The sequence below is a fragment of the Coenobita brevimanus genome, chromosome 30 (assembly GCF_032717465.1).
Source record: "Coenobita brevimanus isolate Jiangsu-jjx chromosome 30, ASM3271746v2, whole genome shotgun sequence".
NCBI lineage: Eukaryota > Metazoa > Arthropoda > Malacostraca > Decapoda > Coenobitidae > Coenobita > Coenobita brevimanus.
Genome location: NC_136983.1, coordinates 316,616 through 332,167, shown reverse-complemented (window position 1 = coordinate 332,167; position 15,552 = coordinate 316,616). Strand labels below are relative to the sequence as shown.

Below are 15,552 nucleotides of genomic sequence, written 5' to 3'. Positions count from 1 at the left end.
TCACTCTCTATGTCTTTCTGTCTATCTGTCTATTTCCATCTATTGTTCTATATGGTATCTGTAGGTCTGTTTATCTGTCTGTATATCTATCTGTTGATCTGTATGTCCATGTCTGTCTATCTGTCTGTCTGTCTACCTGTCTATGTCAATATTGGACTTGGTGGGAGTTGACATTCGTATTGTTTTCATTTTAATTGTTAGCAAGTCCTGAATTTTCGTAGGAATGCCTAATTCTCTCTCTCTCTCTCTCTCTCTCTCACACACACACACACACACACACACACACACACACACACACACACACTAAATAAACCTGTTTATTTTTTTCAGTGGCTCTGGGTCTGGAAGTTCCTCAGACTCGTCAGACAACAATTCCGATTCTGATTCCGACAACAAGCAGTCTGGCTCGGACGATGATGATGACGATGGAGGGGACAAGGAGGACGGAGATGAGGATGATGATGATGATGACGACGACGATGGTAAGGGAGAGAACAGCAATGATGACGAAGGTGAAGATGAGGACGGGGATGAGCATGATTCCTCTCGCTCGTCAAACAGCAGTGAAGAAGGGAAGGGTGTGCACAATGGAAAGACCGACCTCAAAACAGTAAGTTGTGGTAGGGAGGGTAATGATGATGATGATATTGATTTTCCCCTGTTGACTCTTACTTGCCCTGGCATCTCAGTCATTCATTCTGAAGTGTAGCAGTAAGTTAACACTAAATTATGATACTAGTCACAAAGAAGTGCTGTGGTTGTGGCAGAGAGTTCAGTGATGGTGCTAATGATACTGGCTTTTCTCCTTTCACCCTAACTTGGCTTAAAATTGCCATCTCAGTTTTGAATACTAAAGTGCAACAATAGATTAACACAGAAATGTGATACCAGTCACAAAGAAGTGCTGTGGAAAAGATGTACAGCTGTTGCATTTGTGACATCCATTTTGCTGTGATGTTGCAGTGTTGGGAAGAAAATCCCGATGTTTATGGAATCCGTCGATCAGGGCGGGAGAGGAAGGAGCCGGAGCGTATGACCGTCGACCACCGGGGTATGAAAAAGAAGCCCCGACGCAGAAAGAGGTGGGCTTTGTGTGTTTGATTTGTTGTTGGAAGGACTGGAGGCAAGAGTAAAAGTAGTGGAAATAAGTTATCTGCGAGGACCATGTGGAGTTATGTGGAAAGACAGACGTGTGAGGAAGTGATGGAGCATTGTGGTGTTGATGTAGATTTGTTAGAAAGCATTAGGTGAAGTACCTTGAAGTGGTTTGGCCATGTGAGAGAATGGGGGGGTGAGAGATTGATTTGGAGAATGTATTTGAGTGAGTGGGATGGAAAGACAGGATGAGATGGAGGGGTGTGTGAGGTGGAGAAAGGTCAGCAAGAATGACAGAGGACAGGGTGATGAGGCAGTATGTTTGTGGCCACCCCATGTGGGATGAAGTACTCTAGCAACAGATATAGATAGATATTTCTCTTAGCTATGGTTATGATTCTACATTCTAGGTTTTCTGTGAAGCCTCTAAGCCCAAGGATTTTAGAATTGGGAGTTCGTATTGTAGTTGGAAATAAGTTAAAGCTTGATAATGATGGGTATGATATTAACTTTTCCTTATTCATTTTCCTTTGATGCAGTTCAAGTCAGTGGCACAGTTCTGAGGTTTCTGACAGTGAACATTCAGATTCAGACTCCCTGCCATTGTCCAGAAGTAGGAAGAAACCTCCATCATCAAAAAAATCTTCTTCGTCGTCGTCTAAAAAGAAATCCTCACATAAGAAGAGGAGAAGCAGCAGTGAGGGCAGTGACAGCGATGATGGTGGCAAGAGGTGAGGAGAGAGAGAGAGAGAGGAAAGATAGATGGACAGGTAGAGAGAGAGAAGGAGAATTTTATGCTTGTTGTTATGTGGTGACTTGCCATGCTATCAGTAATCTTGTATGATGTGGAAAGCTGATATAAAGTAAAAAATCATGGTGATTGTGGTGGTGGTGGTGGTTGAGCTACATGGAGGTTGAGAGTGAGGGGGAAGGGGATGGGGAGGATGGAGGAGATATTGTGGAGGTGAAGTGCTGGTGATGATGATTGATGATTTATCTGTACAGGCGTGGGTCAAGTCGTGGTGCAGGTCGCGAGGTCAGCTACAAGGAGGCGGAGAGTGAGGAGGAAGAGGAGGAGGATGAAGAGGACATGGTTGAAGTTGACTGGAACCAACAGCAACAACAGTCAGCGGAAGATGAAAACGCCCACACCATTGAAAAAATCCTTCACCACCGCATGGGCAAGAAGGGAGGTGAGTCATAGGAACTGGGTGGGGAAGAGGGAATGTGGCAAACAGATTTTTAGTGTATGTGGCTGAGCAGTAACTAGTCATTTCAGTAAGACCTAATGATCTTCCTGTGCACCAGTCAACTCTTTACTTATATATATCTCCCCCCAACCAATCCCAAACAGCTGTGGGCATGTAGATGTCTAACTTTTAAGTTTGAGAAAAATGACAACCCAAACAGTCTTTGAGCTGAATGATGGAACAAGTCTTGATGATAATGACAGCAGTGATATCAATGTTGTATAATCGTCTTTATGCTCATCTCTCTCCCCTGCTTCTCCCAAACAGCGGTGGGCATGCAGACTTATATATATGAGGTGGAGAAAAACGGTGACCCTAACAAGGACTTTGACCCTAATGACCCTGAGCAAGTAGAAATGCAGTATCTAGTCAAGTGGAAGGGATGGGCCCACCTGCACAACACGTGGGAGTCCGATGAATCCCTCAAAACACAAAAGGTATGATGATTATGTGGTATAGTCTTAGGTATGGCCTTGGTATTATTTATGGTGTCCTCAACACACAAGGTATGTGGTATTGTCTGGTATTTGTGGTCTCCTCAAGAGATAGGTATGATTGGTATTATGTGGTATTATTTTTATGTCTAGCAAGGAGGTAGACAGAAAGTTAGAAAAGAGTGTAAGAAAATGAATAGATAAAATGTTATAAGACTTGTTAGATGTTAACTTGGGAAACCATTTACTACTACACAAGTTAATAACCATGTAACCAGATAGATGCCTGATGGTTCAGTGGGTTAAGACTCCACCCAGACAACACCAGTAGGTGTTTATTTAGAGGGGTGGTTGGGGTATGCTGCAGAGATACAGGATTTATTACAGGAGCTTTCTGAAATACATAATAATTTATTCTCATGTATTAGGTTCCACTGGTGCAGATACAGGACTGGTAGTGTTCTGAAGTAGGGTGTTTTTGGCAGTTTGAAAAATTTTGAAATAGATTGTATACTTGTGACATTGTGGCATGTTTGTGGCCACCTCTTCCTGGATTAAGGCAACTATAGACAGATGGGTAGATGAATTATTAGATGATTGATTGATAGATGTAGGTAGATGAATTTATTAGAAAAGATTAGGAGAAATACACTGAGGTGGTTTGGACATGTGGAGAGGATGGAGAATGAAAGACTGACTAAGAGGGTGTATGTAGGTGAGGTGGAGGGGGGGAGAGGGAGGGGTAGACCGAGGATGAGGTGGAGGGATGGAGTTGAGAGGTATATGAGGGAGGGGGGGGTGAGTTGGGGGGAGGGGAGTCAAATGGTGGGTGACAGAGTGACTTGGAGGCGTTTTGTCTGCGGCCACCCTTTGCGGGATTAGGGCGTCGGGCTATAGATAGATAGATAGATAGATAGGTAGGTAGGTTCGGTGGTTAGGTGTTTGACTATAGATAGACGGATAGGTAGATTGATTGATAGATATGTAGGTAGGTAGAGAGATGAGTAGGTAGGTAAGATGGTTTATGGATTGGTAGGTAGGTAGACAGGTAGATTGAATAGTAGGTATATTAAGTGATTGACTTTATAAAACATTACTTCTTGAATGTTATGATCATCTACCCTTGATATTCTTGCTGTTGACTGTTCACCTTAACTTGGTCAAGAGTATTGTCCTTTTGCAGCCTATTTCTACAGCTCTGCATCCTTTCCCTAGCACTTCTTCATGACCAGCACCATATCCTAGTGTTAATCTCATGCTGCCGCTGTGTGTTCAAGGTAGATGGTAATTTTAGGCCAAGTTGAAGTGCCGAGGGTGTAGGTTTCGTCAGCTTCTGTGGGTACTTGTTGCCTCACTTTCTTCTGCCAGTGTTTTAATTATATATTATTTATTATTATTATTATTATTATTATTATATGCAGCATGTGTTAGGAGTGTAATGCTGTATGGTAGTTAAGACCTGGGCGGTAAAAGAGGGTATTCGCAGGCTCAAACATACAGAAATGACAATGATTAGGTAGATGTGCAGTGCGTCCCTGAGTGTGAGGCCTTGGGGGGCCAGATTTATGAGGGAAGAGTTGAGGGGTAGAATGGGACTGGAGTGTATTGGTGTTGTGATGAGGAGAGGTAGATTGAGATGGTCTGGGCATGTGGAGAGGATTGGGGATGATAATTGGGTGCAGAAAATGAGAACCGTTAATGTTAGGGATAGGGTTGCGAGAGGTAGACCGAAAAAGACCTAGGACGAGTCAACACATGCAAGCGTGTGGGAGCCTTCAAAAATGAAACTATTATTATTATTAAATGTTATACTGCTGCTACTACTACTACTACTACCACTACTATTGGGGTATTATTTCATAATTCATAAAAATTCCTAAGTAGTCTTCTTGGCTGGTATTTCACAGTTAAAGTTATCATCTTTCATATTTTAGAATTTAGACCTTAGAAATCCCCTTAACCCCGCCAGTACCGAGATGTCCTTTTAAAACTATATTCCAGCTTCTGTCAGACAAACGTATGAGTAAACAGCTTAGTGGAAGGAAACCAAGTGTTGTAATGGGCTTATAAATGTCTCGGTTCAGCTTTTACATTGAGTGCATTGTTTTCTAGTTTTGCATTGCTATTTTTGGATTATGTGAGAGAGGGGGCTGTAAGTTGGGGGTAGGGCAGCGAAATGGCAGGGAACCTGGTGGCATGGAGGCAATTTGTTTATGGCCACCCATTACAGGATTAAGGCATCTGGCAACAGATAGATAGAAAATAGAACTGTATTTATCGTAAGAAGGACATTTTCTTGGATGGGGGAGAGACTGTCGTAATAAAAACCCATTCGCTACCTCGGATCCTTTCCTAAATTATACAGTGATTCCCTGATTATCATGCCTAATTGGTACCACCCAAAGTGATAATGAAAACACAGCACCTTTGGGATTTATCGTAATTAGTACCTGGCACCCCACTTGTAATCCCAAGTGTTCCCTTTTACAGTAATGTATACCCACTATTAAGAGAGGCGGTGACTCCCAGTTGATGTTAGAGTGAATGGAGAAAGACTGGAATTGGTGAGAGAGTTCAGATACCTGGGTACAGCGAGAGAAAAGAGAGGAATTGTGTAAAGGAAGTGGAATGTACCGTAGAGTGACACAAAGAAGGAAGGTAGCTGGTGCCATTAAGGCCTTGATAAGAAACAGAGGCTTGAAAGTTGCAGCTGCACGAGGCTTACATGAGGGAGTGTTAATGCCAACTTTAACATATGGATGTGAGACTATGGTGTGACATGAATATGAAAAGTCAGAAGTAAGAACAGGGGAGATGGGATTGCTGAGGAATGTATGTGGAGTACAGAGGGTGGATAGCATATGAAGTAATGTGATTCGCGAAAGATGTGGAGTGAGGAAGTCTGTGGACACCAGAATCAAAGAGAGTGTACTGAGATGGTATGGTCATATGGAGAGAATGGATAACAATAGAGTGGTGAAAAAGGTATATCTGAGCGAATTTGAAGGAAGGAGGAGGCGAGGTAGACCAAGGAGAAGGTGGAGAGATAAGGTGGATGAGTGTGTGAGGAAGAGAGGTTTGGGAGTTCGTGAGGCTAGGGAAGTGACAAGACATTGAGCTGGCTGGATGAATTTTGTGCGGAGAAGCACATAACCAAGGATTTGGCACTCCTTTTTAACGTGACAGCATTCAGATTGACTCTGTCTCTGTGAAGCTACAGTACGTGGTGAAACCTCTTGGCATATCAGATTGAGCCAGGATTCTGTAAGCTTGAATGTTGAGTGAATGGAAGCATGGTCCACTGAATTGGGCAAACTCTGGCCATCTGGACGTTGCTACTCCTCACCTCACCCTAGGGTGGGAAAGGAGGTCCGGATATTGATGAATGATGATATACCCACTAAATGCATGTAGTACATACTGTTATTTTATGTATCAGAAACACACACAGACATAGGCTAATATAAAATAATGAAAAGGGCACAGTATGGAAGAAAAATGTAGCATATAGAGACCTGAGATGAGCTTTGAGGGTAAGGGGTGGAGAGTTAGTAATCTCCACCACATGGGATTACCTCCTCGAGTAGGACCTCATCTTTGAATCCGTCAGAGCTGTCAGAAACCACAGATACTGTACCATCAGTGTTGGCAGAAACCAACTCAGGTGTGTGATAACAAGATTTTAGCAAGAAATGTGCGATAACGAAAAGCGCCATGACCAAGTGTGTGATAACCAACTAATCACTGTAGTAAGACAAGAGATGGGGAAAAACAAACACAAAATACCGAATTTGATTGATGGGTTAAACGTCTTCACTGTAAGGGGTCAGAATCAATTTGTCTGATTAAAGGACGTCAGTACTGTTGGGGTTAATTAGGATTTGCTAAGTGAAACATCATTATGACTTCGTTTTGTATAAGTTGTAGATTCGATGTAGGTAAATCTGTTTCGTTTCCTCTCCTCTTGGTTCCTGGTAGAGGCATGACATTGGTTGCTCATTATTATTTGTGTGTTATTGTCTGTGTCCATTGCCTTCCTCCCCTGCACATTCTCAAACTTTTAAAAATCTGTGTCATTAATTCAAGCTTTTCTCCAGTGCCCTTTTGTCTTCTGCAGTCTCCTATGTCTTACCTAGCCATTCAGCCATCCTTTATTATTCTCTTTTGTCCTTTGCTATACATTATTCATTTAAGGAAATATCTGGATCAGCCACATGATGCCAAGGAGTGCTGGCAGAAATGGTGAATGGATGCTGGGAGTGTGGAATAGCACCCATGTATTTAATTTAGATGTATATTAGTTACTGTAGTTTTTGGTTTCATTGCTGTCAGTGAAGTGTTAGAGCAAATATTTATGTATTTGGTTTTTAGAATTATTATGAAGGACTTAGGCCCAGAGTGCAATACCAAAGTGTGGCTGTCTTCTAAAAGCCAGAAATAATGATAAACTGTTGGCTGACTTGATGTCCTGGTATTGCATCAACCAGTCAGCAGAGAGAAAAAATCATGGTGCAGATATCTTACTTATGAATATGGTATAGCATCTTAGCCTACCTACTTACTGTACTTATCCCTGGCCTCATTAGCTGATCCCATATGACCAGTGCCTTGGCTTAACACTCAGTCATGTGTGTTTATGGTGTTAACAGGTAGAATCATGTTTACTGTGTTTCATCTCATAGCCAGGCTCATCCCTTGCTTAGTCTAACTCACCCAGCTTGCCAGTTCACTCTTAATAGTTCCTCTGTCCCTCAAGTTTATAACCTACGGGAGTTGCCCATCCCCTGGCTTTACATGCACCACACGCCCATCCCTGAGTTGCCTATCCCTTGGCTTTACATGCTCCTCAAGCCAGGGATTTCAGTATTTTCTAGTCCCTTTATTCTTCCTGCTGCACATTCCCCTCTGCATTGCCCTGCCTTTCCATCCACTTCACCCACACATTCCCCTCAGCATTGCCCTGCCTTTACATCAACCACACATTCCCCTCAGCATTGCCCTTCGTCTCCATCCACGTCACCCAGATATTCCCCTCAGCATTGCCCTGCCTTACCATCCACTCCATCATTATCATAGTTAACACCAGCCAGATACAGCTGTCTTAAACACAACTTATACCGGTATATATTTTTATGTGTTGTGAAGTAGTATTTGCAAATGGTCATTCTGTATAATTGGCTCTTATATCAGTTCTCTCCATGTGTTGTGAAATACCATATGTGAACTTTGGATGAAAGATTGAATTTTTGTCAGCTCTTAATCTTTGCACCAGTACTGTTACATGCCCCACAGGATTCTATATAATGATAGTGATAAAGACATGGAACCTTAATAAATATGATAAAGACTACTGCACCCTTCATGTTGTGCAGTAGTTTGTGAATTGATTTAGTACAGTACTGTGATAAAGATGGTACAAATGCTGTGATTATTTTGTTGATTTCTGGTTTTTAACTTACATCCTGTCAGGTAAAATTCTTCAAAAAATTCTCTTTAACTATAACCATGGCAGTGATGTTGATGGTTGTAAATATATGTGTAATGTTGTTCCATAGAGGATTGATTTTTACACAACACTCCATGACAGTTTTATTGGTATGGACAACTTTAGCAGTGTTGTTCCGTTTGTCTACCATTACTGTATACTTTGTCATTGTTTCATGCCTTCCTATCATTGCTGTATTCTCTTCCACCATTATAGTTTACTCCCATATTCTCCCATCAATGCTATATACTCCTACCAGGGCTGTTTGCTGTCCCGTATACTTCTGTCATCACTATTTACTCTCCAGTATATTCCTGTCATTGCTGTATACTATCCCATATATTCCTGTCATTGCTGTAGACTCTCTTACATGTCCGTACCATTGTTGTAGACTCTCCTATATACTCCTGCCATTGCTGTAGACTCCCCTGTATACTCCTATCATTGCTGTATGCTCTCCTGTAAGCTCCCACCACAGCTATTTACTCTTGCATAAGCTCCCACCATTGCAGTTCCCCTCCCACCATTGCAGTTCCCCTCCCACCATTGCAGTTCCCCTTCCATCATTGCTGTTCCCCTCCCACCATTGCAGTTCCTCTCCCATCATTGCTGTTTCCTCTCCCATCATTGCTGTTTCCTCTCCCATCATTGCTGTTTCCTCTCCTATCATGATTAATTCTCCCATCATGGTATAATATATGTGAAGTGTGGGGGGTACCATAGTGCCCTACAGAACAGCACCATCTCAGCGCCACACCATCCGCTGATGTGTATTAGGCTGTTGATTGGGGGCTCAGCGTGGTGGGGACAACTCACCAGCAAGCACCTCAAGCCTCCTTTTGCGGTAACTGTATCACGTCCAATGCACACCTAGACTTATGTTTGGCTGGGAAGACTCGGGTACATTGGGCTTGGATGACTCGGCTTGTATTCTCATAGTGGAAAAGGGCTCCCTAACACCACTTCCCTAGTGATTTATTTTTGGATAGGGCCGGTTAATATCCTTTTGTGCATTATATATGGAGAGGGATTCCCTAACACCTCTTCCTTTGCAGTTTATATGTGGATAGGGCTGGTTAATTTCCTTTCATAGGTTATGAAGAGAGGCTCCCTGACACCTCTTCCTTAGTGTTTTATCTATGGGCAGGGCTAGCTAACAGCCTGCTGGGTATTATTTATGAAGCGTATGGCGATATTAGAAGGATTTATGTAACAGAGGAGGACAGAAGGGTGTAATATCCAAAATAAATTGCTTTAGAAAAGGTGCTAGGGAGCCTCCTCAACTGACGAGAGTACAAGCCTCCATTACAGCTGTTCCCTGACAGTTTGTTTCTGCATATTACACACTGATGGATGCTGGAAAGGGATGTTTGTACAACCACACAGTTATGCTACCCTCTCGTACAAAACATACCTCCCTCAGCTCCCTATCTCCCTAAAGGGGGATGGTGGACTGCAAGTAAAGAGCAACATTAGCCTGGAGTCTACAGTTTTCATCCTTTCCTGTTGCACAGCACTTTAGCTGAAGTGCTGTGCAACAGTTGCATAATGTTTTACTACTGCCGCTCACAGCAAAGTTACTGTGCATTGTAGAGAGCTCAATTTGGTCTCGTTTTGAAGCTTTGTAATTGTACTTTATCATACTGTGTTCAAAAAAGCAATGTATGGAAATAAAATGCAAAAAAAAAAGCGAGTAGAATTTAGCTGACTTGCACAAATTTTACACTTTAAAAAAATTCTTACCAGAAGAAAACTATTCAAATTAGAAAGTTTTTTGCTCCATAATGTAGCTGGATAAATTTCCTGTCCAATGATGTTTAATTTATTTTATTTTGAGCAATAATACTGTAGAAAAATGAAAATGAACAGGAAGATGTTCGGATGACAGCCAAAGGTGTCATCTGAATGTCTGAGCCTCATAAGCCGATGACGGCCAAAGCCATCATTGGTACACGAAAGGGTTAATATCAGCATGGTTATTGGATATGCGATACAGTGTGCCATATGCAGAAATAAATCATCAAGGAAGAGTTGCTCAGGAATTTCCATAGCCCATGAGAATACAACCCTAATTTTTTGATGGAGGGGAGGGGAGGGGTAAGCTACCCATACCTGGGGTTGTGGCAGAGACACAAGTTGTTTATAAATCAACAGTACTTGTCGAGTCTCACTTATGTGCCTCTCTTAGGACCTTCTGGTGGACAGTAAGGCTGTAACATGTCTTCCACAGCGGCCTGTTGGGCATGCCACACCTTAACATTATGTGTCTGTTTACCCATCACCATTACTTGGTGTTTATAGCATTTTAACATTGACGTATTTTGCATCAGTAGCCTACAAAACTGTGTTAAGGTGCAGCATGCAACTCAATTGTGTACTGTGCAACTGAATATCCTCCTGTATGTTATTGTTTTGATGCTGACTTTGCCTCAGTAACATACACAAGGATGTTAAGGCACAAAGTACAGAATAAAGTAGCTAAGGAAGAGATGTTATAAAATCTTCAAAACCACTTAGAGTGCAGTCCTATGGCGTATATATTGTCAGCTTTTAGCAGTCCAGTGCATCTCAGGCTTTTTATATATTTGCTTTAAGGATGCCATTTATGTCAGATTAATTCCTTGAATCCCATTGATGTCCCTCATAACTTCTTCCTGCTTCTAAGATGATTTTTATTCAACTTAGGAAAGATGTTTGAAGTGAAGGGGTTGTTGTTACTACATCTGACCCCTCCAGTTCGTGAAGTCTGTCTCATGCTGAATAAAATTGGAATATAGGAAGAAGGAAATGAAAATACAGTAATAGACATCACAGGGAAAGAGTTTAAATGTATCATGGTCACCAATGCATATGGGAATGTCACCTGTCAAGAATTTATATAGATGGGAATATCTTGAGGTATTCACTGTCCTGGTATTTGTTATGTGAAGTCCATACTACGTGTTCATTTCCCTTTGTGTTATTAACTGGAATTTTGGTTCATGCAGACACTGAGAGAGTTTTGAGAGGTGCCCTGTTCAGTGGCGGTTTGAATTTACAAGAACGAATATGAACAAGTGAAGAGAATGAACACAAATTTTAGAAATATGTTGACATGGAATTTGCTGCCATGTTAGATTTGTGATTATTCTTCAGTAGTTTTATTAAATTATCACATCATATCTATTAACAATCTGATTATTCTAAACCGGCAGAATTTTAATTATTCTAAACTGACTGAATTAGAGTTATGTGTTCAAGTAGCATATATGTACTGGTTCAGGGCACCCATTTCTCACTATGCTTTAATAATATGAATGAAAAATGTCACTTGAGCTTTGTACTAAGTCACCAGCATTGCTTCTAGTGTTGCTTCCCTTTATATCAGACTCGTATACTGAAGAGTCTTTTGGAGCCGGTTGTAAGTGGCACGGGAGGCGAGCACCTTGTCCTTAGAGATTTATTCTGCATTTTACACCCTAACATTCTCTGATGCAGTAGAGGGATGCCTTCATGTGGTGGCACTGATATAACTGGGTGGTGAAGCTGCCCAGTAATACAAATGTTCTTCTGGTTCCTCCCTATTGCCTAAAAGATGATTGGTGAACTGTAGGAAAAGGAAATCTTCAGCCTGCAGTCCACAGAGTTCACATTCAATTGAACCTAGGGCTGCTACTACTACTACTACTATACTACTACTACTACTACTACTAATACTGCTACTACTACTACTACTACTACTACTTTCCTTTTGTGTGTCCTTTATATAGTTTTAATATTGGCATACTTTACCTCAGTAGCACAAGAGGATAATGAGGTGCAATGTGCAGAATGAATCACTAAGGAACAGGTGCTTGGAAATCTAGAAAGCCACTTAGAGTCCTGTGCTCTGTCTTGTGGGTCTTGCTTGACTTCCCATGCGATGTTAACCTCATAACTGAACCACCATTGGCATCTGAAAATGATAAGCATTGGAATTTAAATCTGGCCTGTTGATGTAACTAAGGGAATTTTCCAGTAAACGATACTCTCCCTTATCAGAAAGTATGTACCCCAAAACACCAAAGTATATTAAAAAAACACGTAACATTTTGGTTTACCACATTGGAAGTTGTAAAACATTTTGGGTCATTGAAGATGGGGTTCACATCGAGTATTTTCCTCCCTGCTGATGTTCCGTCCTGTGTAACCCATCCCGTTAAGAGTGCAGCACGTCTCTCACTTGAAGTTATACACCATACATACAGTTTGACACTGGCATAGTCATCAAGAGTGGAGCACGTCTCTCACTTGAAGTTATACGCCATACACACAGTTTGACACTGGCATAGTCATCAAGAGTGGAGCACATCTCTCACTTGAAGTTATACGCCATACACACAGTTTGACACTGGCATAGTCATCAAGAGTGCAGCACGTCTCCCACTTGAAGTTGTATACCTGCATTTATACATCATACACAAAGTTTGACACACTGACATAATAATCAAGAGTTCAGCACTTGTGTAATTAGCAGTCATAAACCATACACACTGATTAACACTGACATAGCCTTGGGACAACAGAGAGCTTCACTTATAAAGCCTCATACAAGAACTGTTAACTAACATTGCCAAAGAAACAGTTTAAAAAAGCTAAAATAAATCTTGAAAGGAATCTTGTTTGTGAGATTTTCAGCTAGCACCACCGAAGTAGCATATACAAACTGAATGGCTTTGTAAGGAAATTCTTCTCATAGAAATGAATAGGGAGGCTGCCAGAGATCGAGCAGCATGGAGGTCCACCATTAGGGTGACCAAGGCTGACACATAGAAACCTGTTGGAGTCTTTTTATTGAAGATAAATTATATGAACTGATTTGCTGTAAGGACAGTGTAACAAGAATAAATGTGCTGTATCTTGATGGCTCAAATTTTCATGCATTTGCAGCATATTTCACACAGATCAGTGGCAGAAAATGATAATACTATGGCTACATCCTATCCATAGCACTTCTTCATGACTAGCATCATATTCTAGTATTAATCTGTTATCACTCACTGTTCAATATGGAGAGATGATATTTTAGGCCAAGGTAAAGTAAAAAAGAGTGTAGTCATAACCAGTTTCATTTTTGACATCAGTAGAGGAGGAGAGAGAGAGAGAGAGAGAGAGCGTAAAGTGTTTGTTTGGCAATGTTATGGGTTGAGTTTTTATCACGTTTGCAGCGAGTGATGACCAAACGCCATTAGTAAACACAACTAATCGCATAAATGACTGGCATTAATGCTACGTTACAACAGCTTAGTTGTAAGATTCGGATGGTATTGGAGTATAAATGAAATTATAGATAATGTGGTAAACACTAGATATAATTAAACAGTAATGGTAAAACAGTGTAGGTGAAGTGCTAAAAGGCCAATTGTAAACCATTTATATTCAGTTAGTAAATACACATTAATTACTGTACAAGACAGGAATGAGATCTGGTTCTGTGAAAACCAAGACTTTCCCTTAATAGACATCAGTTAAAGTTAAACATGTGGACAGACACTATGAGGCGATTAGCTGTGGTGCTCATATCCATTATTTAGGCCTTTGAACCTGTGGCGTTATCTTGGGACATTTGCCACTTCATCATTCAGCTTACCACAACTATGTCCATTAGGGGTTACTTTAGGACCTTCACCAAGGGTGTGTGGATGCTTGAGTTGACTGGCATCATCTGCACTCACCAGGATCACACCCAGGCACTAAGAGACCACTGCAAGCCATGTTAAAATGGGTCACACTATCACGATTTGTAAACACACACACACACACACACACACACACACACACACACACACACACACACACACACACACACACACACTACTATAAATTACTGTAGTACTTCAAAAATTGCTCAAAAATTCCATAGTCATATTTCCACAAATTTCTCTGTGATTCTGTGTGTATATAGCACTAAAAGAAAAGGAAGAATCTGATAATTGAAGGCCATTATAAGAATTGGAACTGGCATCATATTGTATCCCATTATAAAAAACCTTTGAACCTTCTTCATCAAGGTCACAGACATTACATCATCATTTCTAAGACTTTAAGTATAGCATGACTCTGCTCATGAAGATAGTGATACTCAAATCCATGTTACTCAGATTTCAGTCTGTCAAAATTCTCTCTCCTTTCTATCCCTGGCTTCCATCATTGCTGCCACTGTCACCCAAACACCTTCACACGTTATAGATTTCCAGTCACTTGTTTTGCTTCCCAGTAGACCAGCTGGCAAACGCATGCAACATCAGCTTGGCTTCACTTTATATTTGTCATTAGCCTAGCAAGCATGATGGAAGGTTGGCGTTATCTGGCCATGTTTGCGCCATATAATCTCTCTCACTGCTTGCACGTAATTGCTTTTTAGTTTTGCTTGCTCTTATAGTTGCGTATCCTTTGCAGATGCTAAATTTCAGCATGGATGGTGTTTTTTTTTTTTTTATACCATTTACAAAGCTGGGTGGTAACCATATATCCAAACCATATGTGCTCCCTATGTGTCAACAAGTGGGTTGGTGGAGGGTTAGTGCCCCTCCCTGTAAAACAAATAACTCAAAGTCAAACGGTCACCCCTTACGGGATTATGGCGTCTGGCAATAGATAGATAGATTTTTCTAATGATTATGTTTCAGTTTATTCTTGCTTCATCCAGGCAACTTTATTCAGCTTATGAAAGACCTCTTGTAGTGAAGGGGTTGCTGAAGTGTACGAGGGGTTACTCAAGTGTAGACGCCATCATGTGTTGGCACTGATATAACTTCACTAACTAATTATGCAAGCCTCCCACACTCCCTCCCTGTCCAACTAAAGGAGGATGGTGGAGAATGGCAGCTTCAGCCTTCAGTGCGATGGGTTCATAAGCAGATGAACCAGGGTCTGACAGCAGCATCAGTAACAGCAACAGCAATTTCTGCAACACCAGTGACAACAACAACAAGAGGTCTTTACATAACTGAATAAAATGGTCTGGTGGCTGGAAGAATAAATGTAAAAAAAAGTGATTTATTTTTACAGTTAAATATAATCATAATTACTGGTGAATTTGGCCAGCATTGGTATATACTGTATTGGCTTTATAAATGCTAAAAAATGTTGGAAAATTGAACTGTTAGTATTATTTGTCACTGGAATAATCTAGGATGTACACTAATTTAAGGGAGTGTCAGATTAGACCTACTTTATAAGCTAAATACATAGTTAATAATAAGATTTAAAAATATACTAATCAGAATATTACTTAAGATATTCCCTAAGAGTTACCGAGCTATAATTT

The 15,552-nt window shown here is 41.0% G+C and overlaps 1 protein-coding gene across 1 annotated transcript in view; it reads left to right on the top strand.

Moving 5' to 3' along the window:
* Positions 1–15,552, top strand: part of Chd1 (chromodomain-helicase-DNA-binding protein 1) — a 51,668-nt gene that overhangs the window by 10,560 nt on the left and 25,556 nt on the right. Inside the window, exons 3-7 of the mRNA XM_080268904.1 lie at positions 331–610; positions 964–1,082; positions 1,635–1,826; positions 2,101–2,288; positions 2,613–2,782. Of these exons, the coding sequence (XP_080125030.1) occupies positions 331–610; positions 964–1,082; positions 1,635–1,826; positions 2,101–2,288; positions 2,613–2,782 (949 nt within the window). The remainder of the gene's footprint in view (positions 1–330; positions 611–963; positions 1,083–1,634; positions 1,827–2,100; positions 2,289–2,612; positions 2,783–15,552) is intronic.